The sequence below is a fragment of the Callithrix jacchus genome, chromosome 3 (genome assembly GCF_049354715.1).
Source record: "Callithrix jacchus isolate 240 chromosome 3, calJac240_pri, whole genome shotgun sequence".
Taxonomy (NCBI): Eukaryota; Metazoa; Chordata; class Mammalia; order Primates; family Cebidae; genus Callithrix; species Callithrix jacchus.
This window is the reverse complement of record NC_133504.1, coordinates 191,473,507-191,501,071: the sequence shown is the minus strand read 5'-3', so window position 1 is coordinate 191,501,071 and position 27,565 is coordinate 191,473,507. Positions and strand designations below refer to the sequence as shown.

General features: G+C 58.1%; 2 protein-coding genes across 8 annotated transcripts; both read right to left on the bottom strand.

Moving 5' to 3' along the window:
• Window positions 1-713: 713 nt before the first annotated feature.
• On the bottom strand, window positions 714-26,393 carry FAM53A (family with sequence similarity 53 member A). 7 transcript variants are annotated; one of them, XM_035294351.2, is made up of 5 exons: window positions 26,311-26,393; window positions 20,098-20,334; window positions 15,475-15,529; window positions 13,918-14,660; window positions 714-1,608 (listed from the first exon to the last, which is right to left on the bottom strand). In XM_035294351.2, the coding sequence occupies exons 2-5, from the start codon at window positions 20,170-20,172 to the stop codon at window positions 1,303-1,305; spliced, it is 1,179 nt and encodes a 392-aa protein (XP_035150242.1). In that variant the 5' UTR covers window positions 20,173-20,334; window positions 26,311-26,393; the 3' UTR covers window positions 714-1,302. The 7 variants fall into 7 exon arrangements, with proteins under 7 accessions (XP_035150242.1, XP_008991969.1, XP_078223861.1 ...); XM_008993721.5 differs by lacking the exon at window positions 26,311-26,393 and adding an exon at window positions 24,755-26,248; XM_078367735.1 differs by lacking the exon at window positions 26,311-26,393 and adding an exon at window positions 25,136-26,248.
• Window positions 20,098-26,690, bottom strand: LOC144581694 (uncharacterized). The gene is made up of 3 exons (XM_078366078.1): window positions 26,567-26,690; window positions 25,666-26,501; window positions 20,098-20,340 (listed from the first exon to the last, which is right to left on the bottom strand). Exons 1-3 carry the CDS (start codon window positions 26,688-26,690, stop codon window positions 20,290-20,292), a joined length of 1,011 nt encoding a protein of 336 aa, XP_078222204.1. The 3' UTR covers window positions 20,098-20,289.
• Window positions 26,691-27,565: the final 875 nt, after the last annotated feature.

The following is a 27,565-nucleotide window of genomic DNA, read 5'->3' as shown; positions in this document are numbered from 1 at the left end:
CTCCAGAAATTTACCCAAAACACAACTTCCCCGTGCAGCCTGGCAGCTGCGTCAAAGTCCAATGCCAGAGGCCTCCCTTCCCTCCACATGGGGCCAGGGGTGGCTCTGGGGAGCAGGTGACACCCTCAGGACCCCGAAGCCTCTCCACACTTCGGGGGCCAGCTGGCTCTGTCAAGCTCCTGCTCTGTCAGCCTCAGCACAGGAGCCACCCAGGGCCCGCCAAGGACAGAGGGGCTCCTGACCCCAAGCCAGCACAGCAGGAGTAGGCACTGCCCCAGCGGAGGAGGGCAGGGCCTGGCCAGGGAGGGGCTCCTGCTTGCCAAGGCCCCAGATCCCCCAGCCCCGTCCTCTGTCTCGCAGGGCAGAACCTCACTTTCACCAGAGCAGCTCGGCTCAGGAAGGCTGATCCAGGACCACAGCACTCGCCGCCTTTGCCCACCTTTGCTCTGCGGCCCACATCAGTTACGAAAGTGGCACTGGCCAACTTCAATACCTTTCCGTGAACTTTCCTGGGGGAGAAAAAATCAAGAAAATTCCCCCAAACTGTGAATGTTTTCTTTTGCTATTGCAAACCCGAAACCCCTATGATTTTGTTAAAAGTGCAGGAGGAAGAATGGAAGTCCCTTGCCCCGGCTGGTGCTGAGCCAGACCAGAGGCCCGAGGCGAAGCCAGGCCCACTTCAACTGGTGGAAATGAAAATTCATCAGTCACAGTGCGAAGCAAGCGCCTTTTATTAAATTCAGACTGGGTGCTGCCGGGTGCGGCCAGCAGGACGGCCTTCCCAAAGGCCAGGCACCACGCCCCACCCAAAGGCGCCCGGGCCTTCCCAGGCCACAGGAACCATGGACTCATGGCAGCTCGGCCTGCCCCAAACGGCCTCACTGCCACTGGTAGAAAGCCAGGCAGCCACAGCTGGCGTGTGGGTGACAGGGTGCACGGGCACAGACGTCCTGGTGCAAGTCCCAAGCATAGTGACCCTCTGGAGAGAGGGACGCACAGGGCCAGTGGGGCCCTCACCACCAGGCCTGGGGTTTCCCAGCAACTAAAGCACGCAAGGCGCCCTGCACGGCAGGCTTTTCATGAGGAATGCAGACCCGTGCTAATCTGTTTAATAGAACGCCCTTCTGAAATGCATCCCGAATAGAGAAGCTCTCTCCCAAACTGCAAAAGCCATAAAAATGCGAAATGCTTCTTTGGGAAAGCGGAATGAAAATCATGCCTCAGTGTTCAAAGCAGCGGGAGGCCTACTCTGTGCACCAAAGCAGGTGGGGCACCCGCAGCCCCAGCCAGCTCCCGCCAGCCTCAGTTCTTCTCGATCTGCTCCAGGTCCAGCTCCTCTCGGGCCCTGGGGAAGACGCCCTCCTCCCCGGAGCTGTCCCCGTCACTGGGGTCCCCGTTGCTCCTGCTGGAGCCATCACCGGCCACAGACTCCCTCGAGGCCCACCGGCCGGGGCTGGTCCTGCAGCCCATCTGGCTGCAGCCAGGCATGGCGATGGCCGGGAGGCCCCAGGAGTCACTTGGGGCAGGCAGAGCCGTCTTCACTGGGGAGTCATCCTCGTCGTCATCTTCATAATTGAGGGAGCAAAGGCTTTTTGAATTTTTTAAAGTCTGCAATAGAAAAGACACAGGCTTAAAGCATTTCCAGCAGGTCACCTGGGAGGCAGCGTCCCACCGACCCATCGAGGGCTCCGTGTGCTAGGGGTCTGGCCATCCCCAAGAGCATACAAAGCAGTTGTCCTCTCTACACCAGCCACAGCCCTTGGGGCCCCTTCTTCAGACTCTGCCCACGCCCACCCTGGCCCAACCAGCTGGTACCTCAGCTCTCCTCGGCCCCTGCCCAGCTGGTACCAGAGACACACAGCCTGGCCCTGCCCAGCCCCGACATACCAGGCTGGTGGGCACCTGACACCTGAGCAAGCCCCTCAGACACCCAGGGCTCACAGGTGACAGCCTTGTCTCAGCCAACGGTGGGCTGGCCAGGGAGGGTACCTAGTGCCTCCACTTCCGACAACAGCCTACCCAGGGGGCTCTCAGCAGACACCTCACAGACACGTCTGAGGCCCTGCGGTGGCTCTGTCTCTCCCCAACCTGTGCCCATCAGGTCCCTGGAGCCCCACCTCGTCCATGCCCTCAGGGGCCCGCCAGGCGAGGCTCCCACCTTCTCCATCCTCGCACCTACTCCCCTAATAGTTACACAAATAGAAATGCATGCAAATCATTCTCATCTCAAAACACATGCGACAGAGAGGTGCATAGACAGGGGCTCCCTGGGCAAAGCCCACCCTCATCCCAGGCTGGCAGCTTCAAGCCCCCCACGCCATGCCCAGGCCTGCCCACAGCAGGGCCCTGAGTATCAGGCCCTGGTGCTCCCTCTGCTCTCCAGAGGTGCTGCCACCACCCCCTTCTCACTCTGCCCCTGGCCAAATCTCAGCAGCCCCCTTCACGAGGCCTATTAGGGATAGGGGCTCCCCCAGGCTGCACCCTCCAACTGGAGTGCTCTGAGCTGCTGGCAGAGTCTCCACCCACCCAGTCATCTCCAGGGTCCTGAGACCCAGCAGGCGGGTCCAGTTGGGGCACGAGTCCAAGGCCATGGCCAGGGCAACAGCCCCTCAGCACGCCTGGGCCCTACCCCTGCCACCTTCTGGCCCTTGCCTAAAGGCCCCCATCTGCGGTGCCTAGCACCATCCACGCCACACGTCCAACTCCACCGTGAGCAGCCTTCCTACCGAGCCCCACTCCTGGGGCGCCTCCAGGCCCCTCAGGGTCAACGCTACCCTCCTGGACCACACCCACGCTGGCCTCAGACACCTCACTCATGGCTCAGGCTTGTGAGGGCACGTGGGTGCCAATGGTCACGCCTGCAGGGCATAGAGCACGATGATGCCAATGATGAGGCGCAGGCCACACTGACACAGCAACCCCGGCCACTTAAAATTATGACCTAGAGAGCAAGCTCGCCAACTCCACAGGACCCAAGAAACTCCCCAGACCACCTTCATCCAGAGCAAGAAAACGCTCCACAGACAGGAACCTAAAACACTTCCCTGCCGGGCACTGTGGTTCACGCCTGTCATCCCACTTTGGGAGGCTGAGGCAGGCAGATCCTCTGAGGTTGGGAGTTCAAGACCAGCCTGACCAACATGGAGAGACCCCATCTCTACTAAAAATACAAAAAATTAGCTGGGCGTGGTGGCGCATGCCTGTAATCCCAGTTACTCGGGTGGCTAGGTCAGGAGAATAGCTTAAACCCAGGAGACAGAGGTTGCGGTGAGCCAAGATCACACCATGGCACTCTAGCCCGGGCAACAAGAGCGAAACTCTGTCTCAAAAAAAGTTAAACACTTCCCGGCAACTGTTTTTTATAAAGGCACACGGCCCTTGGGGACAGAGCTACTTTTTTCTAAGGACATTATTGGGCTCTAAAAGACAAAGTGACATATTTTCTGTCTCTGTGGTTCTCCTATAAAAAGTGAATCACTGAGAAGTAAAATTCTAAAGAATAACATTTTTTTCTTTTTGAGACAGGGTTTCACTGTTTCCCAGCTAGAGTGCGGTGGTGCCACCACAGCTCACTGCTGTCTCCACCTCCCGGCTCAAGCAATTCTCCTACCTCAGCCTCCCGAGGGGCTGAGACCACAGGCACACACCATCAGGCCCGTCTAACCTTCGTAATTTTTTTGCAGCGATGGGGTCTTGCTTTGTTGCCCAGGCTGGTCTCCAACTCCTGGGCTCAAACAATCCTCCCACCTCAGTCTCCCAGACCTGGGCTCAAACAATCCTCCCACCCACCTCAGTCTCCCAGAGTGCTGGGATCACAACCATGAGCCACCAGGCCCCACCTCACTCAAATCTTTGAAGATATAACTGGCCACATGTTTTGGTCACAAAATAATTTCTTTTCCATTCAAATCAAAGTGAATTTTCCCATCAGCGTCACTGGTATGTGCAAGCCCCAGGCTCAGCCTGAGGATGTGGCCTCCCAGGCTCCTGCTGGATGGTATGGAGGCCGGGCCTCGACCATGACTATGCAGTCTGGGGCGCCACCAGGCCGAACCACGAATGCCCTGGAGGTGGCGGGGAAGTTACACACCTTCAGGGGCCAGTTTCCTTCCATTTCAAACCACGACAGTTACCCTCAGGACTGACGGTTCTGACCCAACAGATGGCGCAAGAGCCACATCGAGGCCTCGGACGCATGACTCGCCCTCGCGGGCACAAGTGCACACCTAGAGCCTGAAATGAGTGGGCTCTGAAAGCCTCTGAGGACACGGTCAGTGGAGGCGAAACCACGGCTGCCCAGATGCGGCAGCTGCAGAGCCCGCACCCAACACCGCCCGCCAAGGCCGCACAGGGCTGTAGAGACGGTGGGAACCGAGGCTCCTGGGCGGGTGCTGGCCTGGATTGTGCCGCCTGTCCGCCTCCACCCCGCCCCCGGGCACAGTCCCAGCCTCTGCTACCGTCACTGCAGTTGGAAGGTCACCTCCACCTGAGCAGTGAAACACAAAACTCTTGTTCAAAACACAAAGATCACACCTTCCAATTCTTCCAGGCTCCCAAGTGCAGAGGCCTTTCAAACCGTGTGCAAGGCCCTTCCATCAGTCTAGCGGGTGCAGTGGCCCCGGCTGACAGCCAGAGAGCCTCCGGCACCTGACGTGGGTTACCTCAGCCACTGGAAGCCAGTCAAACCCTGAAAGGTCAGGGAACCCTCCCACTCAGCAAACGCCCAGGGCCCCGTCTCAGCCACATCCGTACCTACTCCTTGCCAAGGCCTCTGGTTTTTGTCAAACTCAAACCCTGGTTTTCTCTTGCGAAAGCTCAAGTTCCATCCGCCATGTGGGAGGGGCTCACATGGTCCCCTCACAGCCAAGGTGGCCCTGGCCACTGGGTCACTGTGCAGCAGCCGGGGGTGGGGAGGGCTCCCCGAGGGCCTGGTGGTGCCTGGAACACAGCACAGCACGTGTGTAAACAGGCAGCCGGGCAAAGCCAAGCACCTCCCTCTTGCCAAAGGAGGACAAGGCCAGCCCGGCCGAGCCACAGAGCCACAGGGCATGGGCAGGGACAGAGACGGCCAGAGCAAGCTTCGGCGAGGGTCCGGCGAGGAGGCCAGTGTGAGAAGCACCGAGACCCGAGACCCCTTGCTGCCTCTGCTGAGCGCCCTCCCATCCCTGCAGGTTTCTTCTAAGGAAAGCATGGACAGAACATTCTAGACTGCTCAGACGACCTGCTCGGGCTGCGAATGAAGGGTATGCATATGAGTGAGAAATGAGCCTTGAAATTCTAGGAAGCCGGCCAGGCGCAGTGGCTCACACCTGTAATCCCAGCACTTTGGGAGGCAGAGGCAGGCGGATCACCTAAGATCAGGAGTTCAAGACCAGCCTGACCAACATGAAGACACCCCATCTCTACAAAAAATATAAAACTAGCAGGGCATGGTGGCGCATAGCTATAATCCCACCTACTTGGGAGGCTGAGGCAGGAGAATCGCTTGAACCCAGGAGGCGGAGGTTGTGGTGAGCCGATCTCGCACAATTGCACTCCAGCCTGGGCAACAAGAGCGAAACTCAATCTCAAAAAAAAAAAGCCAGCAAGCCAGAGACCAAAGATCCTCCCTAGCTCCCAGCCCTCCACTCAGAGGCAGGAGAGGGACTCTACCCCAACCGTGCAGCTGCTGATGGCACCGGCTCCTCACCCCAAGAGGCATGGGGCGGCTGGTGTCCCTCAGGAGGTGTGGAGGGAGCACCCAGCAGCACGCCCCCTGCCCAGCACTCGGCTCTGCCACCTCACTCACCACCTCTGACCACCCTGAGCGTGGCTCCTGGAGAGAAGGTCTGAGAGCAGCAGCTACAAGCTCCAGATCTCCAGTCTGTGTTGTCTCAGACACTCCGTATCCTGATGGTCCCTGCTACAGCTTGAGTGTCCCCTCCAAATCTCTACCGTGGCGTTGGGAGGCAGGGCCTTCCGGGAAGCGATCGGGTCCTGTGGGCCTGCACGGGACAGTAGAGCCTTGTAAAGGGCTGGAGGGAACCAGCTCAGTCCTCTGTGTCCTCCATGCCCTCCACCAGGTGGGGACACAGCAACAGGGGCCGACTTGGAGGCAGAGACCAGGCTCTCAGCAGACACCAGACTTACCGGGGCCTGGGTCTTGGGCTCCCAGCCTCCAGAACTCTGAGAAACACATTTCTATTATTTAGAAACGGCCTAGTCTGGGGTATTTTGTCACAGCAGCACAAAGTCAGTCCTTTTCTTGGTACCAGGAGCTGCTCTAAGCATTTGGCTTTTCAGTTTTCACACAGGGAACACGAAGAAAACGGCTCAGCAGGTGCAGGAGGGGCCCATGGAGGCCCCATCTGCTCAATAAACCCAAGACCTCCAAACACAGCGGTCTGACATGCACCTTGGCCTTAGGTTTCTGACCCCCGAGGTATCTGCTGACCCCGAAGCTGACTGCCATTCTGAAAAACTCCTCAGGTTCCAGGTGACCCTGCTGCAGGGCCACACAGGGAGCTGTTTCCAGCTCTGCAGCAGCCTCAGTCTCTCCAGAGATGGCTGACCAAGGTCTTTTTTACATTGCAAAAGCTTTTCAAAACCCTAAAAGCACATGCTTTTCTAGAAACCAGCAGCTGCTCCCACACTCTGCTAGAACCATAACTGATGTGCTTATTTTCTATGGTCATATTTTAATTTCAACTTTGAAATGCAGCTTTGCCAATAAAAGCAGAAAACGGAGCGTCACCAATAAAAGCCAGTTGCAGTGGCTCACACGTGAAATCCCAGAACTTTGGGAGGTCAAAGTGAGTGAATCACCTGAGGTTAGAAGTTCAAGACCAGCCTGGCCAACAGGGTGAAACACCGTCTCCGCTAAAAATACAAAAAATTAGCCAGGCAAGGTGGCGGACGCCTATAATCCCAACTACTCCAGAGGCTGAGGCAGGAAAATCACTTGAACCTGGGAGGCAGAGGTTGCAGTGAGCCAAGATTGCACCAGTGCACTCCAGCCTGGGCAATGAGAGTGAGACTCTGCCTCAAAAGAAAAAAAGCAGAAAATCCTCAATGTTTTCCTGTGAAAACATGCACTGGCTGCAAGGGCAAGGCAGGGAAGGTGGTGCCCCACACCCTGCTCAGTGAGACAGCAGCCCCCCGACAACTCGAGAGGCCTACACTCAGACCAGAAGGAGGGGGTGGCAGGAGAGGGACGATCACCAAACCGTCCCCATGTCATCCCTGACGCAGGAGTCCTGAGGGGTGAGCCCAGCCGCAGACCGCACAACACATGCCAGGGACGCCGACTGGAGCTGGGCCACCCTCGAGTCCTGCCAGGTGAGAGCACAGCACAGCAGAGGTACAGGTGTGAGCGAACGTGAGTGTGCACAGAAGCATGGGGGTGAGTGTGCAGTGGGTATGTGTGTCCACCCAGGGCAAGGACTGATTGTCCACACACACAATTATACAAGTTGTTGAGGACAATCAGAGCATTTATTTTTGGCCCTGAGGTGGAGAGGAGCGTGACACAAAAGGAACTAGGAAACACGCTATAATCCCAGTACTTTGGGAGGTGAGGCGGGACACCGGCTTGAGCCCAGGAGTTCGAGACCAACCCGGGCCAGTGAGGCTCTGTCTCTTAAAAAAAAATAAGAAAATCAGCTGGGCACAGGGGTGTGCACCTGTGGTTCCAGCTACTCAGGAGGCTGAGGTGGGAGGATCACTTGGGCCCAGGAGATGGAGGCTGCAGTGAGTTGTGATTATGCCACTACTGTCCAGTCTGGGCAACAAAGAGAAAGAGACCCTGTCTCAAAAACACAAAACAAAAACAGGAACTGACCGGTAACCCAGGCTGGGAGCCACCTATTCACCAAAGGTGCCACAGGTTCATGTGGGTGTGGGCACAGGCTAGGGGCAAGTGACGGTGGGCGCGGGCTGGGGGTGGATGGGAGTGGGCAAGGGCCAGGGACGGGTGGGGGTGGTGCAGACAGGGGGTAGGTGGGAGTGGTGCAGACAGGGGGCCGCTGAGGGTGGGTATGGGCAGAGGATGTGTGGGGGGTGGGAGTGGGCAGGGTTCGGGTGGCACAGGCAGGGGGCAGGTTCGGTAAGTGCTGGCAGGGGGTATGTAGGGGCAGACTCGGGCAGGGGGCAGGTTGGGGTGGGCTCGGGCTGGGGGCAGGTGGGCTGACAGGGAGGGGTGCACAGGTGGCAGATGAGGAGCGTGGAGAAAGGTGGGGCCCGTTTTCAGGTGGGCTAAACAAAGAGCTGAAAAGAGGGAAAAACACGCAGCCCTGGGCCCTTGGGAGCCCTGGCGTGGTCCTCTGCAGCCAAAGCCCACAGGGCTCTGGGTTTGCAGATGTGGCCCCTGAAGACACTGCCTGTCACTTCATGGGCTTTGCTGACATTTGATGAGGCCCCCTGCCCCATAAACCTGCTTTTTACCAGAAAGTGATGAGTACTGTCACACTGACGACACTAACGAGCAAGCAGACGGAAACGGCTAAATTTAAGGCGGGGCACACTCCAGGGCAAGCAGTTATCACCCAGCACCCACGAAGCAAATAAACAAAAGCTCTGATTTCACGTGAGGCTGAGTCCCAGGAGAGGAGTGGGGCATGCAATACCCATACTGTTCTAGCTCATTAAGAAAGTCACTGAAGGGCCGGGCGCGGTGCTCACACCTGTAATCCCAGCACTGTGGGAGGCCGAGGAGGGTGGATCACGAGGTCAAGAGATCGAGACCATCCTGGTCAACACGGTGAAACCCTGTCTCTACTAAAAAATACAAAAAAATTAGCTGGGCGTGGTGGCGCGTGCCTGTAATCCCAGCACTTTGGGAGGCCGAGGAGGGTGGATCACGAGGTCAAGAGATTGAGACCATCCTGGTCAACATGGTGAAACCCTGTCTCTACTAAAAAATACAAAAACTTAGCTGGGCATGGTGGCGCGTGCCTGTAATCCCAGCTACTCGGGAGGCTGAGGCAGGAGAATTGCCTGAACCCAGGAGGCGGAGGTTGCGGTGAGCCGAGATCACGCCATTGCACTCCAGCCTGGGTAACAAGAGCGAAACTCCGTCTCAAAAAATAAATAAATAAATAAGAAAACAGCTTGTGTGCACGTCACCAGCGACGAGCAGAAAACGGGAGTTTCAGCCCTCACAGGGCAGTGCACTAACTCCCAATCACAAGACATCAGCACCTTTCTTAAAACACCAAAATCTAGTGATTCTGCACACACACACACACACACACACACACAGTCACCGTAAGGTATGTGTAGCTACGCTCACCATGTAACGCCACACCTCCTCCTGGCCCTCTGTACCCACCTCACCACCTGCCTGTGGCCAACCAAACTCTAGCACAAGGGCCGGGGGGACACCAGAGCCAAGGTCAACACCAACACCATTCCACAAGCACTGTTCCTGACCGCACTCCTTACGGAGAAAGAGGTTTTAAAATCACTCCCTTCAAAAAGTGAAGCCCGATCCTCCTCCCACTGGGTAAGGGCTGGGCAGAGTCAAGGAGCAGACAAAACCTCGGCTGGTGAGGACCAGGTCACACAGGGCTCTGTAGGGCCCGCTCGTGCCCACTGGGGTCACCCACTATGGGAAATCCAGCTGCCACGTCGTGAACACGCTCAGGCTGCCCCTCAGAGAGGCCCATGTGGCGAAGAACTATGGCCTCCTGCCAAAAGCCACGTGGGTAAACTTGCCCGACCTGGGCAAAAAGAGCAAAACTCTGTTTCACCTCCAGGTAACGAGAGTCTGGCTGACTGCAGTCCCAGGGAGGCCTGAGCAGAGCCTCACCACTGGCCTCCCAGACCTGAGGTGGCACGGGCCGGTGTCTGACTGTGAGGTGGCACGGGCCGGTGTCTGACTGTGAGGTGGCACGGCCCGGTGTCTGACTGTGAGGTGGGCACTGGCCGGTGTCTGACCGTGAGGTGGGCACTGGCCGGTGTCTGACTGTGAGGTGGCATGGCCCGGTGTCTGTGAGGTGGCACGGGCCGGTGTCTGACTGTGAGGTGGGCACTGGCCGGTGTCTGACTGTGAGGTGGCACGGGCCGGGTCTGACTGTGAGGTGGCACGGGCCGGGTCTGACTGTGAGGTGGCACGGGCCAGTGTCTGACTGTGAGGTGGCATGGGGCCGGTGTCTGACTGTGAGGTGGCACGGACCAGTGTCTGTGAGGTGGCACGGGGCCGGTGTCTGACTGTGAGGTGGCACGGCCCGGTGTCTGACTGTGAGGTGGGCACAGGCATGGTTTGGGTTTTGGTTTTTTGTTTTGTTTTCGTTTTGAGACACAGTCTTGCTGTCACCCAGGCTGGAGTGCAGTGGTGTGCTCTCAGCTCACTGCAACCTCCACCTCCGAGGTTCAAGCGATTCTCCTGCCTCAGTCTCCCAAGTAGCTGGGACTACAGGTGCACACCACCACTATAGGTGCACACAAATTTTTGTATTTTTGTAGAAACAGGGTTTCACCATGTTAGCCAGGCTGGTCTCAGACTTCTTCCCTCAAGTGATCTGCTAGCCTAAGCCTCCCAAAGTGCTGGGATTATAGGTGTGGGCCACTGTGCCCGGCCGGTTCGGTTTTGTTTTTAACATAGACGTGGAGTTTTAAGCCTGGATGGTCTCGGGTTTGCTTGTCCAGGGAGAGGACTAGTGCTCATTGTAGAGAGTTCACTCTGCCAGTGGTATCAAGACTGAGGGTGGGCCAGGCCCGGGGGCTCGAACCTATAACCCCGCACCTCGGGAGGCCAAGGCAGGTGGATCACCTGAGGCCAGGAGTTCAAGACCAGACTGGACAACATGATGAAACCCCATCTCTAATAAAAATACAAAAATTGCCAGGCGCAGTGGCTCACGCCTGTAATCCCAGCACTTTGGGAGGCCGGGGCGGGTGGATCACGAGGTCAAGAGATCGAGACCATCCTGGTCAACATGGTGAAACCCCGTCTCTACTAAAAATACAAAAAATTAGCTGGGCATGGTGGCGCGTGCCTGTAATCCCAGCTACTCAGGAGGCTGAGGCAGGAGAAGTGCCTAAACCCAGGAGGCAGAGGTTGCAGTAAGCCGAGATCGCGCCATTGCACTCCAGCCTGGGTAACAAGAGCGAAAGTCTGTCTCAAAAAAAAAGAATACAAAATCAGCCAGGATAGTGGCGGGCACCTGTAATCTCGACTACTCGAGAGGCTGAGGGAGGAGAATCGCTTGAACCCGGGGGGCAGAAGTTTCAGTGAGCCAAGATTGTATAGTTGAACTCAAGCCTGGGCAAAAAGAACGAAATTCCATCTCAAAAAAAAAAAAAAAAAAAAGGTTGAGGGTGACAAAAGTAGAGACAACAAAGCCACTAGGATGATGTCCTGGTAGCCAAGCGGGGTATGAAGGCCTGAGACCGAAGAAACGGGGTCAAGAGGAAGGAGGGCTCGATCGGACAAACACCGAGAGGACGGGACAGCAGCCCGGGCGATTGCTGCTCGCGTGGACAGGGACAGGCCAGCTCAGCAAGGCGCCCAAAGCCGGGGCTACACGGATCTGAGAGATGGATGCCCCGCACAGCCCCAGTCCTGGGGTCAAGAATCCAGTTCCCACACAGCGGGGGTTTCTCCTCCCAGAGAGAAACCAGGCATCCACCCATGTACCAGACACACACACCACAGAAATCACACACCACACAACCATACACAGACTACACCACACAGACCACACATCACACACACCCACCACACAGACCACACATCACATACCACACACATCACACACACCCCACACACACGATATGACCATACACACCCACCATACACACCACACACCACACATCACACATACCACACACACACCATACATACCACCCACACACCACATACACACATTACACATACCACACACTACCACAGACCACACACCACACGTCTCACACACACATATCACACACCACACATAGATGTCACACACATACATCACATCTACCACTTACACACCACATATCACATACCACACACACAACACAGATGCCACACACCACACAATACCCCACATACATACCACACACACATACCATGCATACCACACACTCCACACACACACCACACATACCACACACACATATCATACACACCACACAGCACATACCACACCCAGAGCACATATCACACGTGCCCACACACATACACACACACCACACGGCATTGGATGACAGCCCTGACCTCCTCTCACCTGTCTCCCCCACACACCACACACCCCGGGTGCCCACAAGCCCTTGTCCTGGGTCTGGAGAGTCCTTGCCTCTACCCACACCTTGCACTCTACCGGGGGTGCCCCATCTCCAGATTGAGCCCCACGCAGCGTCTCCCAAGGGTCCTCAATCACCACTCACCCCCTCCCATCAGTCTGCCCCCAGGCATCTGAGAAACCTAGGGTCGTCTCGAGGGCGCGCTGATGTTGCCCAGTCATCAATGCGCCCCTGGCACCATCCCTTCCCCGCCCAGCAACGTGCAGAGCCCGCAGCTCCCTCCTTTGCTCCTATCCCTCCTGATCCCGGCAGGTCCTGAAACCCATGCCGTGCACACCCAGAGCCCTGGCAAGCAGGAACAGCCCGGTGTGTCCAAAGCTTGCCACCAGCTTTCCAGCATGTGGTGGCTTCCCCAGGTCAGCCCATCTCTCACAGCAAAAGACGAGAGGCTTCTTCTCTAAACCCTGCTCTCTGCAGAAAAGCTTCAGAGCAGGGAAGTCTGGGTTTTCTACTCACCTCAAGCCCACAGGGAGAATCGTCTGGAGAATCCACTGATCAGAACAGGCCATGCTCACACCACCCTTGGCGTGACCAAGCACCAGCATCCTAGAGGAAGCTGGGAATCCCACCCGGCATGCCAGCCACACTGCTCTCTCTAAGCTGTGGCCAGGTTGAGGAGGATCTAGGTCGTCTTTGCCCCTTCTCCAGTCCCCACGGGATGCCCAGGCCCAACCCACCAGAGTAAAACAGCACAGCACACGTCCGAGGGACAGACGCCCCACTCACACCCTGTGCACAGCTCTGCCACATCCATGGCCCTCAGAGGCAGGGTACGGGCAGGCCTGAGGCCCGGAGGATGGGCCTGGGGGCAAGAGGTCGGGGGCTGTCAAGGCCACAGGTTACTGAAGAGAGAGGCTGACACTGACCCCGTCCCACCTCAGCCACAGCCCCACTCAGGCCTGCACTCAAGAGTTGGCGTCAGAAAGTCCTGTTAATTTCTGCCACTGCCCAAAGCTCCCTGAGCGATGCCAGGGTCCCAGAGGTCTCTGAGCACATGGAGGTGAACACACCCCCTTGGTAACACAGAGCGAGACCTCAGGACACCTCCTCAGTCCTGTCTCCTTCCTGAACTCTGTGCCAAGCACGGCCTGTGATGCGGGTGGGTGTGGGCAGGTGGGCGGCACTGAGAATCTTCAGGTGGGTGCAGGCTCTCTCACATATCCTGACAGTTTCCGAAGGAGGTGCCTGTGGAGTACCGAGGTGCAAAGGCGCTGCTGGGCTCTGAGGTGCAGCATGGGCACCCACTGGCTCTCACAAGAGAGGACCCCAGGCTCTGCCTCGAGTGGGGCTCCCAGGATAGCCTCTCACTTCCTGGGACATCACCCCAGAAAAAGCTGGGCAGGGGGCTCCCCAGCAGCCGAGGTAGGTGGCTCAGCTAGGCCAGACACGCACAGATCTGCTCCTGCTGCTTCCCCCAGGCCACACCCCACGAGCCTAGCCGGCCACCCTGGGCCTGTGCGGGGCAGGTGGGGTGACCTGGGTGCTCTGATCACTCCACCCCACTCTGAATGGCTCTCCTCACTCCTTTCCTCCCAGTCCAGAAGCCAGCCAGATGGTAGCAGCCGCATCCCAGGGAATCGGCCAGCCTTACCGCAGCACTATCGTGTTCAGACCTGCCCTCCCTGAGTCCTCAGAACAAGAAAGCCTCACCCGTGTCATTTTCAGGAAGTCCAAGGATGGGCGCATCCACCTGGCGTCCTCCTCGCGCCTCCGTTTGCGCCGGCTCCTCTTCCCACTGAGCACACATGGCTGTGAGCGGCACCGGAGCAGCCCACGGGGCCGGCCCAGCTCAGGTGTGGACGTCGGGCTGCTGCTGGCTGAGGGCAGGGGCGTGCCCGCGCCTGCAAGTTGCTCCTGTGAGAGAGACAGGCGGCGCCTCGCGGAGAGCAAGCAGGGCTCCGTGGAACACCAGGGTGGGCCTGAGCCTACGCTGCCCTCACTGCTGTCCACGAAGCCGCTGCTGGCCGAGGACGGCCGGGGCGTGGCAGGTGAGGTGGGGCCAGCCAACCACAGGGCACTCCTCGGCAGAACGGCACCCGGGCTTCCCTGCAGCGTGGCGCTCCCACCACTGTTGCACCGCCTCTTGGAGACTGGAGTCCAGACCTTGGAGCCGCTGGGACGCCAGGGGGACCGGCAGCGCACCAGCTCCTCAGGTTCTGACAGGGACCGGCAATGACGCTTGGTGGGTGGCGCCGTGGACGGCCCTGTGCCTTCACTGGGGACCATGGTGCTGGCTGCACCCAGGCCCGCGCCTGGGCCCGGGGACTCTGGCCGCCACTGGAGACCCATGGTGTGCGCAGCAGACAGGCCCAGCAGGAAGGAGAAATCAGGGCCTGCGGCTGCCTGGCTCCCAACAGGCCGTCCTCCACATAAGACCTTCCAGGGACTCTGGTCTACAGAAAAGACACAAAGAAGCAGGGGAAGAGACGGGTGAGCCACAGGGCAGGCCCAGCCTCTTCCCACTGCATGGGGTAACAGCCATCCTGGCAAACGGTCCGGCAGAGCCACCAAGGGCAGAGCCACTGCCATCGCCCAGGCGTGCTTCTCAGAGATGTCCATGGCACAGAGTGGGCAACAGCCCCGCCTGCTCTCACCAGGTTGGCTGCGGGACTCGGCTCACTTTTTAAGGGGATGCCGTGTCTGAAGGAGGTCTCAGCCTCCCGGCCAGTGCCTCCCTGAAACAACCACAAGGCTCTGCTCTCCCGACCGCTTTGCTAAAACCTTCCTGCATCCTCAGAACACTTCCCTCCTCTGCGGCCAGGCATCTCACAGCTGTGGCTTCCCTGGCCAGGACGCCCCAGAGCCATGGCCTCCAGGGCATGGACAGCGGGTGTGCCACCCAGTATGCCACAGCACCCTCCAGCTAACACTGAAGCCATGCCAGCCACACCATTCTATTCTTTTAGTGGCCACAGGGTGGGCCTTCCAGCAAGGGCGTAGCAGACCCCTGGGCGCCACCAGCTGAGGAGGGAGAGACCTGGCTGGGCTCACACCCTACACAGGCTGTCCTGCTCACAGACTACTCCTGACCACTGGCCCAGCCATGGGAGGACGGCAGCAGGGACCATCCAAGCCCCCGCGTAGGGCACATGAATGCTTTCCTAGGCTTCTGAAGATCAGGCTCATGTTCTGCGTCCAGGACCCTCCCAGCCAGGAGCCTGGCTCAACCCTGCTCACGCCTCCGGCCACAGCTCCTAAAGCACTCACCACGGAGCTCCAAAGCAAAGAGACGACCACTCTTTTTCAGGGTTTCAGCAGAATACTGAAAGTGACGGAGAAGAGACGTTTCAATACTGTTACTGACACGTGAGAATTCAGCAATAACAACCCTGCGTTCTCTTCACTGCAGCAAGTTCTGTTTTCCCCGCGTTTTCTTTCTAGTTATTAAAATAAAATGCGCCGATCACAGTGGCTCGCACCTGTAATTCCAGCACTTTGGGAGGCTGAGGTGGGTGGATCACCTGAAGTCAGGAGTTTGAGACCAGCCTGACCAACATGGAGAAACCCCGTCTCTACTAAAAATACAAAATGAGCTGGGCATGGTGGCACGTGCCTGTAATCCCAGCTACTTGGGAGGCTGAGGCAGGAGAATTGCTTGAACCCGGGAGGCAGAGGTTGCAGTGAGCCAATACTGGGCCATTGAACTCCAGCCTGGGCAGTAAGAGCGAAACTCCGTCTCAAAAAATAAAATAAAAAGCACAGTTTTATTAAGACCTAACAAAATTCAACTGTGTAAATGGATATTTTTAACCTTTTTTTCTTTATAAAGGAGCTATAACAGTAAATGGATATTTTGGGTCCAAGCCACAGGCATGTGTCCTGTTGCTGCTCCTGAAGCTCAGGCCCTCCTGCCTTTGGGCGGCCTTGGGGGCAGTCCAGAGGGCAGGGTCCCCTCCCTCACAGCAGGAAAGCCACTGGGCATGGTGGCAGCTTGAGGGTCTGCAGGGAGGCAACAAGGGAAACGCCATGAAGTGCCAGGGAGCTGCTTGGTAAGCCATGGCTTGGGGGCCACTCTGTGTCTGCTCCCACATGCTCTCCCGTGCAGGCAGGGCGCAGCGCCCTGCAAAGGATGGGCCCCAAGCAAGCTCCCCAGCCTCCCAGAGCCTCCTGGTCTGTGAGAATGCGGAAGGCCACCTGTGTGGAGGACATGGCTGTCCGGCAGGGTCTGGGCACAGCAGCCCCTCTGCTTCTCTGCCACACCTCAGAACCTCTCAGTTACCTCCTAAGTCCCCCAGCATTGCCCCCTGTGATAACATTTCCAAACATGATGAAATGAAAAGGAAATCCTTCGTTGCTTCCCATAAAGGGAATGAGAGTTGGGTCTGTAACCCGAAAAACAGCCACCCATCCACAGACAGGCCGCCTACACACAGGGTCCCGCCTCAGCCAGCACGGCGGTGTGGAGCTGTGGACGCCTGGCCACACCATGGGGAAAGGGCCTGCTGCGGCACAGGAACCAGATGACCTCCAGGTTCTCCCACCCCGGGAAATGAGGAGAGGTGGCTCTGCTAGAGGTTCACGACACAGACCCTTGTTGCTGTAGATCCTCCCAGGCCTGGGCCTCCCCCAGCAAGCACCAGGACCTCACTCTCTTCCTGCTCCGCACAGCAGCCCATCCCCAGGGCCATATGAACAGCACCCAGCCCCACACTGCCGCAGAGAGATGTCCAGCAAGGAAAGGACCTTCCCATCGGGCAAGACGGCTCCCAAGGGCAGCTCAAAGGAGCCACAGGCCCCCAAGCCCCCGATTTGACCAATTCTGTGCAAAGACACACCAGGGGCAGCAGCTACTCCCAGTGGTGCTGGCCACAGGGAACATGGGTATAGCGGGCAAACAGAGTCGGGGTCCCCGGGAGCCAGGACAGGCCGGCCAGCCAGGTCCCACAGGCTCAGGTGGGGGCTTATCAAAAACACTTATTCCATACAGTCCTGGAGGCAGGAAGTCCAAGTCAAGGGACTAGCAGATTCAGTGTCTGGTAAAGCCACCTCCTGGTTCACAGATGGCCCTTCCCCTTGTATCTATGCATGGTTGAAGGGGCTGGCTTCCTCTCTGGGGCCTCTTTCTTAAGGGCACTTAATTCCATTAATGAGGGCACTGCCGCCATGACCACTAACAGAGCCAGTTGAGTCCGTAGGAGCAGGAGCAGGAGCAGGCTGTGACGGGACCCTTATGACCACTCACCCTGCAGGAGTCCCAGGCTCCTGTCCTAAGGCTAAGGCTGACCAAGGAGCTGCCCGCACTGCCTTCTGTCAGTGGACAAATGCTCCATAAAGGGGTAAAGAATGGGAGGGAGGGAGGAGGCAAAGGCTGAAGAGCTACTTACTAGGGACTATGCTCACAAGCCAAGTGACAAATCTGCACATGTACCCCCATATCTAAAATAAAAGCTGAAAAAAAGAGAGGTGAAGAGTGGTCACCTAAAGCGCGGAGGACATGGGAGCCTGTGGGTCACCCCACACCAGGACATCTGTGCAGACACCTCCCAGGCCCGGCAGGCATGCTGCACAGCCACCTCCCTGGAAAGCCGCCCAGGCCCTAGCTGATGTCCACTTCCCAAAAGTGTCCTCAGAGGCACGCAGCCATCTGATAGACATGTGCTGCTCTGTATCCTTTGGTCTTGCTCTTAAAAATGTTTTCTCGGCCAGGCGTGATGGCTCACGCCTGTAATCCAAGCACTTTAGAGGCCCAGGCGGGCAGATCACCTGAGGTCAGGAGTTCAGGACAGGCCTGACCAACATGGTGAAACCCTGTCTTGAAAAAAAAAAAAAAAGAAAAAGAAAAAAAAGAATAAAAATAAAAGTGTTTTCTCTTTTTTGTTGTTTTTGTTTTTCTTTTTTTTTTTTTGAGATGGAGTTTCCCTCTTTTTGCCAAGGATGGAGTGTAATGACACGATCTCAGCTCACTGCGACCTCCACCTCTGCCTCAGCCTCCCAAGTTGCTGGGATTACAGGCACACACCACCACGCTCAACTAATTTTATATTTTTAGTAGAGACAGGTTTCTCCATGTTGGCCAGGCTGGTCTCAAACTCCTGACCTCAGGTGATCTGCCTACCTTGGCCTCCCAAAGTGCTGAGATTACAGGCATGAGCCAATGGGCCTGGCCCTAAAAATGTTTTCTCAGTTAGCCAGGCGTAGTGGTGGGTGCCTACAGTCCCAGCTACTCAGGAGGCTGAGGCAAGAGAATCACTTGAACCCAGGAGGCGGAGGGTGCAGTGAGCCGAGATCGTGCCACAGCACTCCAGCCTCGGTGACAGAGTGAGACTCTGTCTCTAAATAAATAAATATTTTCTCCTTTTAATCAAAAGGAAAAATGGGGCCGAGTGCAGTGCCTCACACCTGTAATCCCAACACTTTGGGAGGCCGAGGCGGGCGGATCACTGAAAGCCAGGAGCTCAAGACCAGCCTGGCCAATATGGTGAAATCCCATCTCTACTAAAAACACAAAATGTATGCTGGGCACAGTGGCTCACACCTGTAATCCCAGCACTTTGGGAGGCCAAAGCAGGCGGATCGCGAGGTCAAGAATTCAAGACCAGACTGAGCAACATGGTAAAACCCTATCTCTACTAAAAATACAAAAATAAGGGCCTGTAACCCCAGCTACTCAGGAGGCTGAAGCAGGAGAGTCACTTGAACCCGGGAGGCGGAGGTGGCTGTGAGCCGAGATCACACAACTGCACTCCACCCTGGGTGACAGAGCGAGACTCTATCTCAAAAACTAAATAAATAAATGCAAAAATTTAGCCGGGTGTGGTGGGCACCTATAATCCCAGCTACTCAGGAGGCTGAGGCACGAGAATCACTTGAACTCAGGAGGCGGAGGTTGCAGTGAGCTGAGATGGTGCAACTACGGTCCAACGTGGACAACAGAGCAGGACTGCTTCCAGAAAAAAAAGAAAAGAAAAGATGGGAAGCAGCCATGGTATCTGGAAAGAACACAGCTCTGCAGCCAGCAAGTCTCTGAGACACCAGGCAGGCACTGCCTTCCCCGCCTCGGCCACCTCCCACACTCAGCCTGACAGCTGGAAAGGTACTGGCTGTAGGACACGGCCAGCGCTGCCACAGTCACCTTGGTCACAGTGGCCCTGAGCACCAGGCCCCACAAGCAGTGCAAAGGTTTGGGCCACAGGCCACCTCCCACAGCCCAGCACCCACACTCGCCAACTCTCAGGAGGAGCGGCTTCAGCTGGGACCCTCAGACTCTCACTGGAACCCCCTGAGGTGAAGATGGGTCCAGAGGCCTGAGACTTCACAGTTTTCCCACTGCCCTCTCATTTCCGTAACTTGCAAGAGGTTACAAATGCAGTGTGCCCATGCCTCCAGAGCCACATCCAAGCCAGGACAGGACTGGCAGGCACTCCAAGAACCCCTGCTGGCTCTGAGGGCCTGGCAAGACCCTCCCGGCTAGACATCAGCCACCTCCTTCTGGATCTGCCATCTAACCAGGGTGGGAGGCCCTGCAGGTGGTACATCTGAAGTCCACTCACCACGGCTGCAGGAGAATCAACCCACCGGCAGGAAGTCCGAACCCGAAGAAGCTAACATGGTGATGAAATCCAAGACAGAGGCTCCCTTGGCAGGGGGGACAGGAGGGGAGGGACAGGGAGTCCACTGGGGACGCGTGCTGCTGCTTGACTGGACGGTAACAGGCACACCTGCACTTGGGGCTCTGGGGCCCACATGTGCACCAGACACCCCCATCCCTGGCCAGCAGAGCCCCCCAAGCCCCTGAGAACTTAGCCCTGGCCTCCACCTCCCAGGGTGGCCATTCCCCTGTGACAGTGCAGGTGAGCAGCACCCAGCCTCGAACCACCCACAGCTGCTTACCGGGCCAGCCTCGGCCTTGCAGGTGAGGTCATCCAGGCTCTGGCTTTGCAGCTTCTCCGTGATGAGTGTGACCATGGTTGGGGCCCTGTGTCCTCCGTCCACACCAACAGGCACTGAAGTCCTGGAACATCAGACTTGAGAGGGCCCCGGCACTGCAAGGTCCGAGCCAGATCTCAAGGTCACGTCTCCACTTTACTGATGAACGGTCCACACCCACGGGCTCTTCAGGATTTGTATCTGTTTCTCAAAAGAGAGAAATCACGCAAAACCATTTCCCTGATGTTGCTGTCACGTGTGGAGTCCCAGTGTATAAAGTATTTTTGAAATCCCGCCTCACACCCTCCCTCCCATTTTCAAAACTACCATGCGAGTTCTGTTCCGCAAAATCTAATCACAGTGGTCTTCTGGTTAAAGGCAAAAGCATGTCAGACCCACCCTCCGGAAGCCTCCATTGAAAAAAGGCCACCCCAGGCCCCTGCTCCAAAAGAGAAAACAGGACGGGAGACAATGGCAAGGACATCTGGAAGCTGGGAAGCTGCTGGAAAGCCAGTATCAAGCCAGGAATGCAGAAACCCTGACTACCCACCCCCTTCTGCTCCAAGTGGCCAAAACCACCCCCACCCCCACACCAGCCAGCTGGGCAAGCGCTCTGCACTGAAGCTGGGGCACAGGGAGCCTGCCAGGGTCTGCACCCGGCTTGCTGACAGCAAGGGGCCAGTTGAGGAAGGGCGAGAATTCAGAGGGTCTTTCAGGCCCTAAGCGCTCCAGCCCCAGGCATGGGCAGCCCCAACTATACTGCAGGCAGAGGCTGCAAGGCAGCCCTGGGACTGCTTCCAACAGACACTAACTGGTCAAGGCGCCCAGCGTGTCCCCACCTGCCCCAGCTTCGACCCTTCTCAGGGTCCCACTGTTGGGGGTGAGCAGCTGCCATGGCCACCTAGTTCAGACCCAACAGACGCCAAAACAGACGAGGTAGGGCAAACAAGCAAAACCAGCAACTTGGACAAGAGCACCAGGGGGAAGGCGAGACCTTCCCTGGCAGCGGCCTCTGCCCTCAGAGTGATATGGCACCTCCATGAAGACCAGGAAACCCCTAAAAAGGAACTCCAGAGAAAAAGAAAAGTGCCTGGGAATGAAGACCGCAGTGACAGCACCTCCACACAACCTCCAGGGTGTTCTTCCTCAGCTGCTGCCTGGCTCTGGCTTCCCGCCTGTCTCCTGGGTCCCACAGGCTGCCCCTCGGCAAGGATGCTAAAGCCCAGGCTGCACCTTCACCAACAAAGGCAACCCTGCTGGTCAGGCTGGTCTCCAACTCCTGACCCTGTGATCCGCCCTCCTCGGCCTCCCAAAGTGCTGGGATTACAGGCCTGAGCCACCGCGCCTGCCTAAAAACCATTTCCAGTGTTCCCAGCCCACTGGGAAAAAATATGTTTGCTTCGTTCTTTGAACCCAGGTGAGATGCTCGTGGCAGCACCACTCATGAGCATCTGCCCCAAAAGCTTGGCATGTGGGAGCCACGTGAGCCATCCCATCAGAAGGACTGCCTGGCCATGAAAGGCACACTAGGAAGGCAGGCAGCATCCAAGTTCACGGCACCAACCAGTAATGTAAGAGGCCAGAGGAGACTCACATGCACATTTCTGCCAGCGCTGGAAAGGTTTCAACATGGGTAATACCCACGTTACATGCTTAAAATGTACACCTGCTCTCAACAGGAACCAACAGGCACTTCCCCAGAGCCCAAAAGCCAGCATCTTCCTGAACAAGGGGCAGGGCAAAGGTGCCACCACCAACACAGCAGCTTCATGCACAGCGGGCCACCTGGCCTGGCTCGGGGCCTTCCCGTCAGCAGGTACAGCCCCGAGGCTGCCAGGCCCAGGGTACTGGGCCAATCGAACCCAGGCACAGGTCCTGACAGGTGCCATCCACCCATGGGGCTGCTCCAGGCCAGGGGACACACCACATCAGCTAAAGGCTGTGCCTGCCTGGCTCACTGGATCTGAAACTGCACACTCAGTGCTGACCACTCCCACCACCCTTGGCAGCCACCACTATCACCTCCAGCCCACAGCTAAGAACCCTGGACTCCAAGAGGGGTGCCCTGCGCCAGGCCAGGGCCAGCCAGGCCCACTGTGATGCCTCAGAAGAAGGTCTATCCACAGCAGGGGCTCCATTCAAACTGTCTCAAACTAAGCAGCACAGATCAGAGCCAGCCACACTGCATACCCAATACTGGCCGGATGTCAGCTGGGGAAAAGCCACAGCAACTGGGGTGCCAGCTCACAGTCATGGCCCAGACTCACCTCTGTCCCAGCTTCTGAGCCCTCACAGGATGGGGCTCTATGGCTGACAAGCTGGCCTCCCTCCATAATCCCACCACCCACTCCTGCAAGAAAAGGGGCCAGCTTCCTTCAACCATGCACCACGAGGGGCTTGCTCACCTGCCCTCTGAAACCTCCTGGTTTCAGCACACATACAAACACACATACAACCCCAGAAAGGCGACAGCAGCCACAATACAACTTGAAAAAATAAGAACTAGGATTTTATCTTAAAAACAGGCCGCACTGGGCACGGTGTCTCACGCCTGTAATCCCAGCATTTTGGGAGAAGAAGGCAGGCAGATCATGAGGTCAAGAGATCGAGACCATCCTGACCAAAAGGGTGAAACCCGGTCTCTACTTTAAAAAAAAAAGGGGGGGAGAAATTACTACTTATTTAGTCCAGGCACGGTGGCTCATGCCTGTAATCCCAGCATTTTGGGAGACCGAGGCAGGCAGATCACAAGGTCAAGAGATCAAGACCATCCTGGCCAACACGGTGAAACCCCATGTCTACTAAAAAATACAAAAATTAGCTGGGTGTGGTGGTGCATGCCTGTAATCCCCGCTACTCAGGAGGCTGAGGCAGGAGAACTGCTCGAACTTGGGAGGCAGAGGCTGCAGTGAGCCAAGATCGCACCACTGCACTCCAGCGTGGCAACAGAGCAAGACTCTGTCTTAAAAAAAAGAAAAAAGAAAAGAAAAAAACAGGCCTCACACTCATAGTCTGTGTAGAAATGGTAAACGGGACTGATTTCAGGGCTGGGGAAAAGAAAAGAGCTGGAACCCGTCAAGGTACAGGAAGTGAGGATGGCTCCTCAGCAGCCTACAGGTGACACAGAGCAAAGGGAGTGGCTGCAAATGCAGGAACCCAGGAACCCACAAACTAACATAGGAACCCAGGAACCCACAAACTAACATAGGAACCCAGGAACCCACAAACTAACATAGGAACCCAGGAACCCGGGAACCCACAAACATACATAGGAACCCAGGAACCCACAAACATAGGAACCCAAGAATCCACTAACATAGGAACCCAGGAACCCACAAACATAGGAACCCAAGAATCCACTAACATAGGAACCCAGGAACCCACAAACATAGGAACCCAAGAATCCACTAACATAGGAACCCAGGAACCCATAAACATAGGAACCCAAGAATCCACTAACATAGGAACCCAGGAACCTGGGAACCCACAAACCCCAGGAACCCAGGAACCCAGGAACCCAGGAACCCACGGACCCAGAACACACAGACCCATGGATCCAGGAACCCAGGAAATCCCACAGACCCAGGAACCCACAAACCTAGGAACCCACAAACCCAGGAACTCATGAACCCATGGACCCACAGACCCAGGAACCCAGGAACTCACATTCTTAGGAACCCATGGACCCAGGAACCCACAGACCCAGGGACCGAGTGACCCAGGAACCCAAGGACCCAAGAACTCACAGACCCAGGGACTCGGGAACCCAGGAACCCAGGTGAGGTGGGCGGGGCAGGAAAGCACCTCCTCACAGGGCAGTGGGGAGCCACTACTGGGTGCAGAGGGAATGAGGAACGTGCTTTAAAACCACCACCTGACCAACACCCCAACACAACAATCTCTGGCCAGATGCATCCATGCTGCTGGATCTGTGAAGAACGCATGGCGAGAAACAGCACTCACAGCCTCAAAAGATGCTAGTCAGCCACTAAGGATAAACAGTAACAGCAGGGATGCCTGGCAGGTGTCCGAACCCAGCAATCAAGGTGAACACCCCTGAGAGCCTCCTGTGGGAGGCCGAGGACACAGACACAAAAATCTGGATTTTCTTTCTTTTCTTTTACTATGAGACAGAATCTCATCCTGTCACCCAGGCTGGAGTGCAGTGGTGTGATCTAGGCTCACTGCAACCTCCACCTCCCGGATTCAAGCAATTCTCCTGCCCCAGCCTCCTGAGTAGCTGGGATTACAGACATGTGCCGCCACACCTGGCTTTTATATTTGTACTAAAAACAGGGTTTCCCCATGCTGGCCAGGCTGATCTCAAACTCCTGACCCTGTGATCCGCCCTCCTCGGCCTCCCAAAGTGCTGGGATTATAGGCCTCAACCACCGCGCCCGGCTGAAAAGACACGTTCAGTGTTCCCAGTGCACTGGCGAAAAATCCCTGTCTGCTTCGTTCTTCTATCTACACACTGAAATGTGTCCTCTCAGCTTAGAGCCTCTTCCCGCTTCTGCTTCCTGTGCACATCAGTGCATGCGAGCAAGTACCTCCATGACTAGAAAGGCCTCCACGCATGTGCCAAAAACAAAGAAAAAATTCCTTTGGCATTCGCACTTACATACTTCAAGTGGCAAGAGAAACGTTCTGTGGTCCCCACGTCCAACCTAAGTCAAGAAATGCAAGGATCCATCCAAAGGGACGGACCATTACCACGGCCTCGACCAGGGCGACCCTCACGGCGGCAACACAGAGCACAGCGGAGGGACGAAGCTGCAGAACTGAGCTCCAAGGCCAAGGGACAGCACGGGGCCACAGAAGGCCTGGTGCCCAGCGTACAGAGGACTCAGGAGGGGGACAATGGCGCCGGCCAGGGAAACTGGAACTGTCCGAAGACCCGCCACCTGGCTTCCCTGCGCTAACCCAACTTAATGAAAAGCCACTGTTTCCAAACAACGCGGGTTTGCGCTCTGGGGGTAACATTCAATTCCCGGCTTCCTGCCTTCAGGCTGCAAGGCTGCACCTCCCTTCCAGCACCCACTCTGCCGAGCAACAGGGACAGGCTCGGGGTAACATTCATTCAATTCCCGGCTTCCTGCCTTCAGGCTGCAAGGCTGCACCTCCCTTCCAGCACCCACTCTGCCGAGCGACAGGGACAGGCTCGGGCCACAGCAGGGTCTCTAAAGCAGCATCCATCAGCTCAGGTTACACTTCTGAAATGCTGTGACACGGACGCACATTCTTTTCATTTCTGTTTCTGGGACCAGTCGAGTGTAGCAGTGACGGGGAGAGACGGAACAAGGAGCCGGGGCTGCGGCTGGCGGGCAGCGAGCCACGGAGACAGCCCACTCGCTGGCACCGGCCACAGCACATTCTGGAAGCCAAACTCATCCATCTTAAGAAGTTCTCAGCACTGGGAGGTCAGCAGAGGAGCGTCAAGGGCGAGTCCAGTTTGAGTTTAACACGGAAAGTGCTTTAAAGTTACGGAAGCTCAGCCAAGAAGCGGCACCGAGGATGCCGTGGGAAACTCACTAACACGGGCTGCGTGGGAACGGGGCTCCGCGACCGCGCTCCGACCGAGGAGGAACGCTCCCCGCTAGAGTGGGGCGGCGGCGCGTGGGCGCCGAGTGCGGGGTGGGCACCGGAAACTCCGGCGACTTTACCCTCCAGGCCACGCAGAAAAAGCGGCTTCGGAGTCCGCCCGAGTCCCCTCCTCGGGTCTCCGGGCAAGTCCGGCCTCCCGCGTCCGGGCTCCTCTCGGGACGCCCCAAGGCCCCGTTTACCGCTGCGACTCTCGCGCCACCGAACCACGGCGCGCCGCCACCAGGCCGGGCCTCGCCTCGTGCGGGGAAGTCGCCCGGACAGGGGCACGGACCGCGGGGGCTCGGGCCCGGGGGTCATCCACGCGCCCAGCCCGGAGCGCAGGGCCCGCGCCCTCCGCGTGCCGCGGGAAACACCCGCAGCCGGCGCGCTGAGGCGTGGGCGGCGCGCACAGCAGAGGAGGCGGCGGCGGCGCGCTCCGCCCGGGCTCGGTACCTGAGCGCGGCCGCGGGCCGGCGGAGCGAGAGGAGGGCCGGCCGCCCAGGCCCCGCTTAGGGCGACGCGCCCCGGCCCCGGCGGAACAAAACCGCGGCCGCCGCCCCGCCCCCTCCGGCCGCCCTCATTGGCCGCCCGCACCCCGCCGCCGCCGCCGCGAGCCCGTCCGTCAGCCGCCTCCGCCTCCACGCCGGCCCTCAGCCGCGCCGCGCCGCGCGACAAAGTGGGCGGGGCCTCTAGGCGTCCCGCCTCCGCACCGCCCGCTGGGGCCGCCGTGCGCCGTCTACGCCGGCCTGGCCCCGCCCCCGGGCCGACGCCCCGCCCCCTGCGTGCTTGCGTGCCCAGCGCTCAGCGGCGTCTTGCAGCCCCGGAAGGGAGGAACAGCGGCGGCCGCGACCTGAGGCGGCGGGGCGGGAGCGCAGCGGGTCGGTTGCGGCCGGCGCTAGCCGTGGCTCTGGCCGTTGCCCAGCTCGGGGCGCGCGGTCTCGGAGCCCGAGGCTCGCCGCCTTCCCCCCTGCCATAGGCCAGCTGTGTGGCCGTGGACAGGTCACTCGCCGCCTGGGGTCTCACTGCTGCACCTGCACAGTGTGACGGGCAGGGCGGTGTGAATTAGACCTTCGCGCGTGGGCGCCCAGGGCGGCCGTAGGTGGGGTCGGGCGTGGTCCCGTCCGAGCGCACTCCTGGGGGTCCCTGGCGGGCCGCTGAAGGAGGCCGTGCCCCGCTCTCGGGGTTTCCAGCAAAATTCCAGGAAGGGGATCGCGGCGCCCCGCTTCTGCCTCCCGTGCTGGGGCTCGGGTGTGCCCTGACCCAGGGCGGGCCTCTGACGGGTGGGCTACCCCGCCCCACCTCGCGGCCGCCCTGGGCGCCCACGCGCGAAGGTCTAATTCACACCGCCCTGCCCGTCACACTGTCCTCGGCTGGGCGGACAGCAGCGGACTCCGGGATTCCACAGGCAGGGCGGGATTTGTTCCAGGCCAGATGGTTTCTCAAAGGTGCTCCCACCCCTGGAGGGGGACCCTGAGCCCAGTGCCTCCCCAGGTGCGTCCTCACGCCCTGACGGTTTGGTGGCGGTGGTGAGAAGGGGTGGTCTGACGGGGGGAAGAGCTGCCGGTGTCCCTTGGCCACCGTGGGACTTGATGGCCGGGTCCCACAGGGGACAGATGCCTGGAGGCCGGCAGGCCTGAGAATGGGCGATGGCTGAGGCCCCAAAGCACCCCTGGGGCTGGATGTTGAGGAAGGGATCCGGTCTCCCAGGGGTCAGACCGGGGCCTCCAGCAGGTTCGGGGCCTGATAAGGCTGGTCCTGTGCAGGCTGCGAAGCCAGGCCAGCTGACGCCAGGATGGGCTGGAGCCACCCTCACCTGTCTAGAAGAGCAGGAGTCCCAGCAGTGCTGGGG

Excerpts from the sequence above, each read along its gene's own strand:
- FAM53A (XM_035294351.2), bottom strand. The coding sequence starts at position 20,172 with ATGGTCACACTCATCACGGAGAAGCTGCAAAGCCAGAGCCTGGATGAC. Across the intron at positions 15,530-20,097 it reads GCAAGGCCGAGGCTGGCCCG|TATTCTGCTGAAACCCTGAA; the intron begins GTAAGCAGCTGT and ends CGTCACTTTCAG. Across the intron at positions 14,661-15,474 it reads CTTTGCTTTGGAGCTCCGTG|ACCAGAGTCCCTGGAAGGTC; the intron begins GTGAGTGCTTTA and ends TCTTTTCTGTAG.
- LOC144581694 (XM_078366078.1), bottom strand. The coding sequence starts at position 26,690 with ATGGCAGGGGGGAAGGCGGCGAGCCTCGGGCTCCGAGACCGCGCGCCC. Across the intron at positions 26,502-26,566 it reads CTCCCGCCCCGCCGCCTCAG|CACGCAGGGGGCGGGGCGTC; the intron begins GTCGCGGCCGCC and ends TGGGCACGCAAG. Across the intron at positions 20,341-25,665 it reads TTCCCACGCAGCCCGTGTTA|AAACAGATACAAATCCTGAA; the intron begins GTGAGTTTCCCA and ends CTCTCTTTTGAG.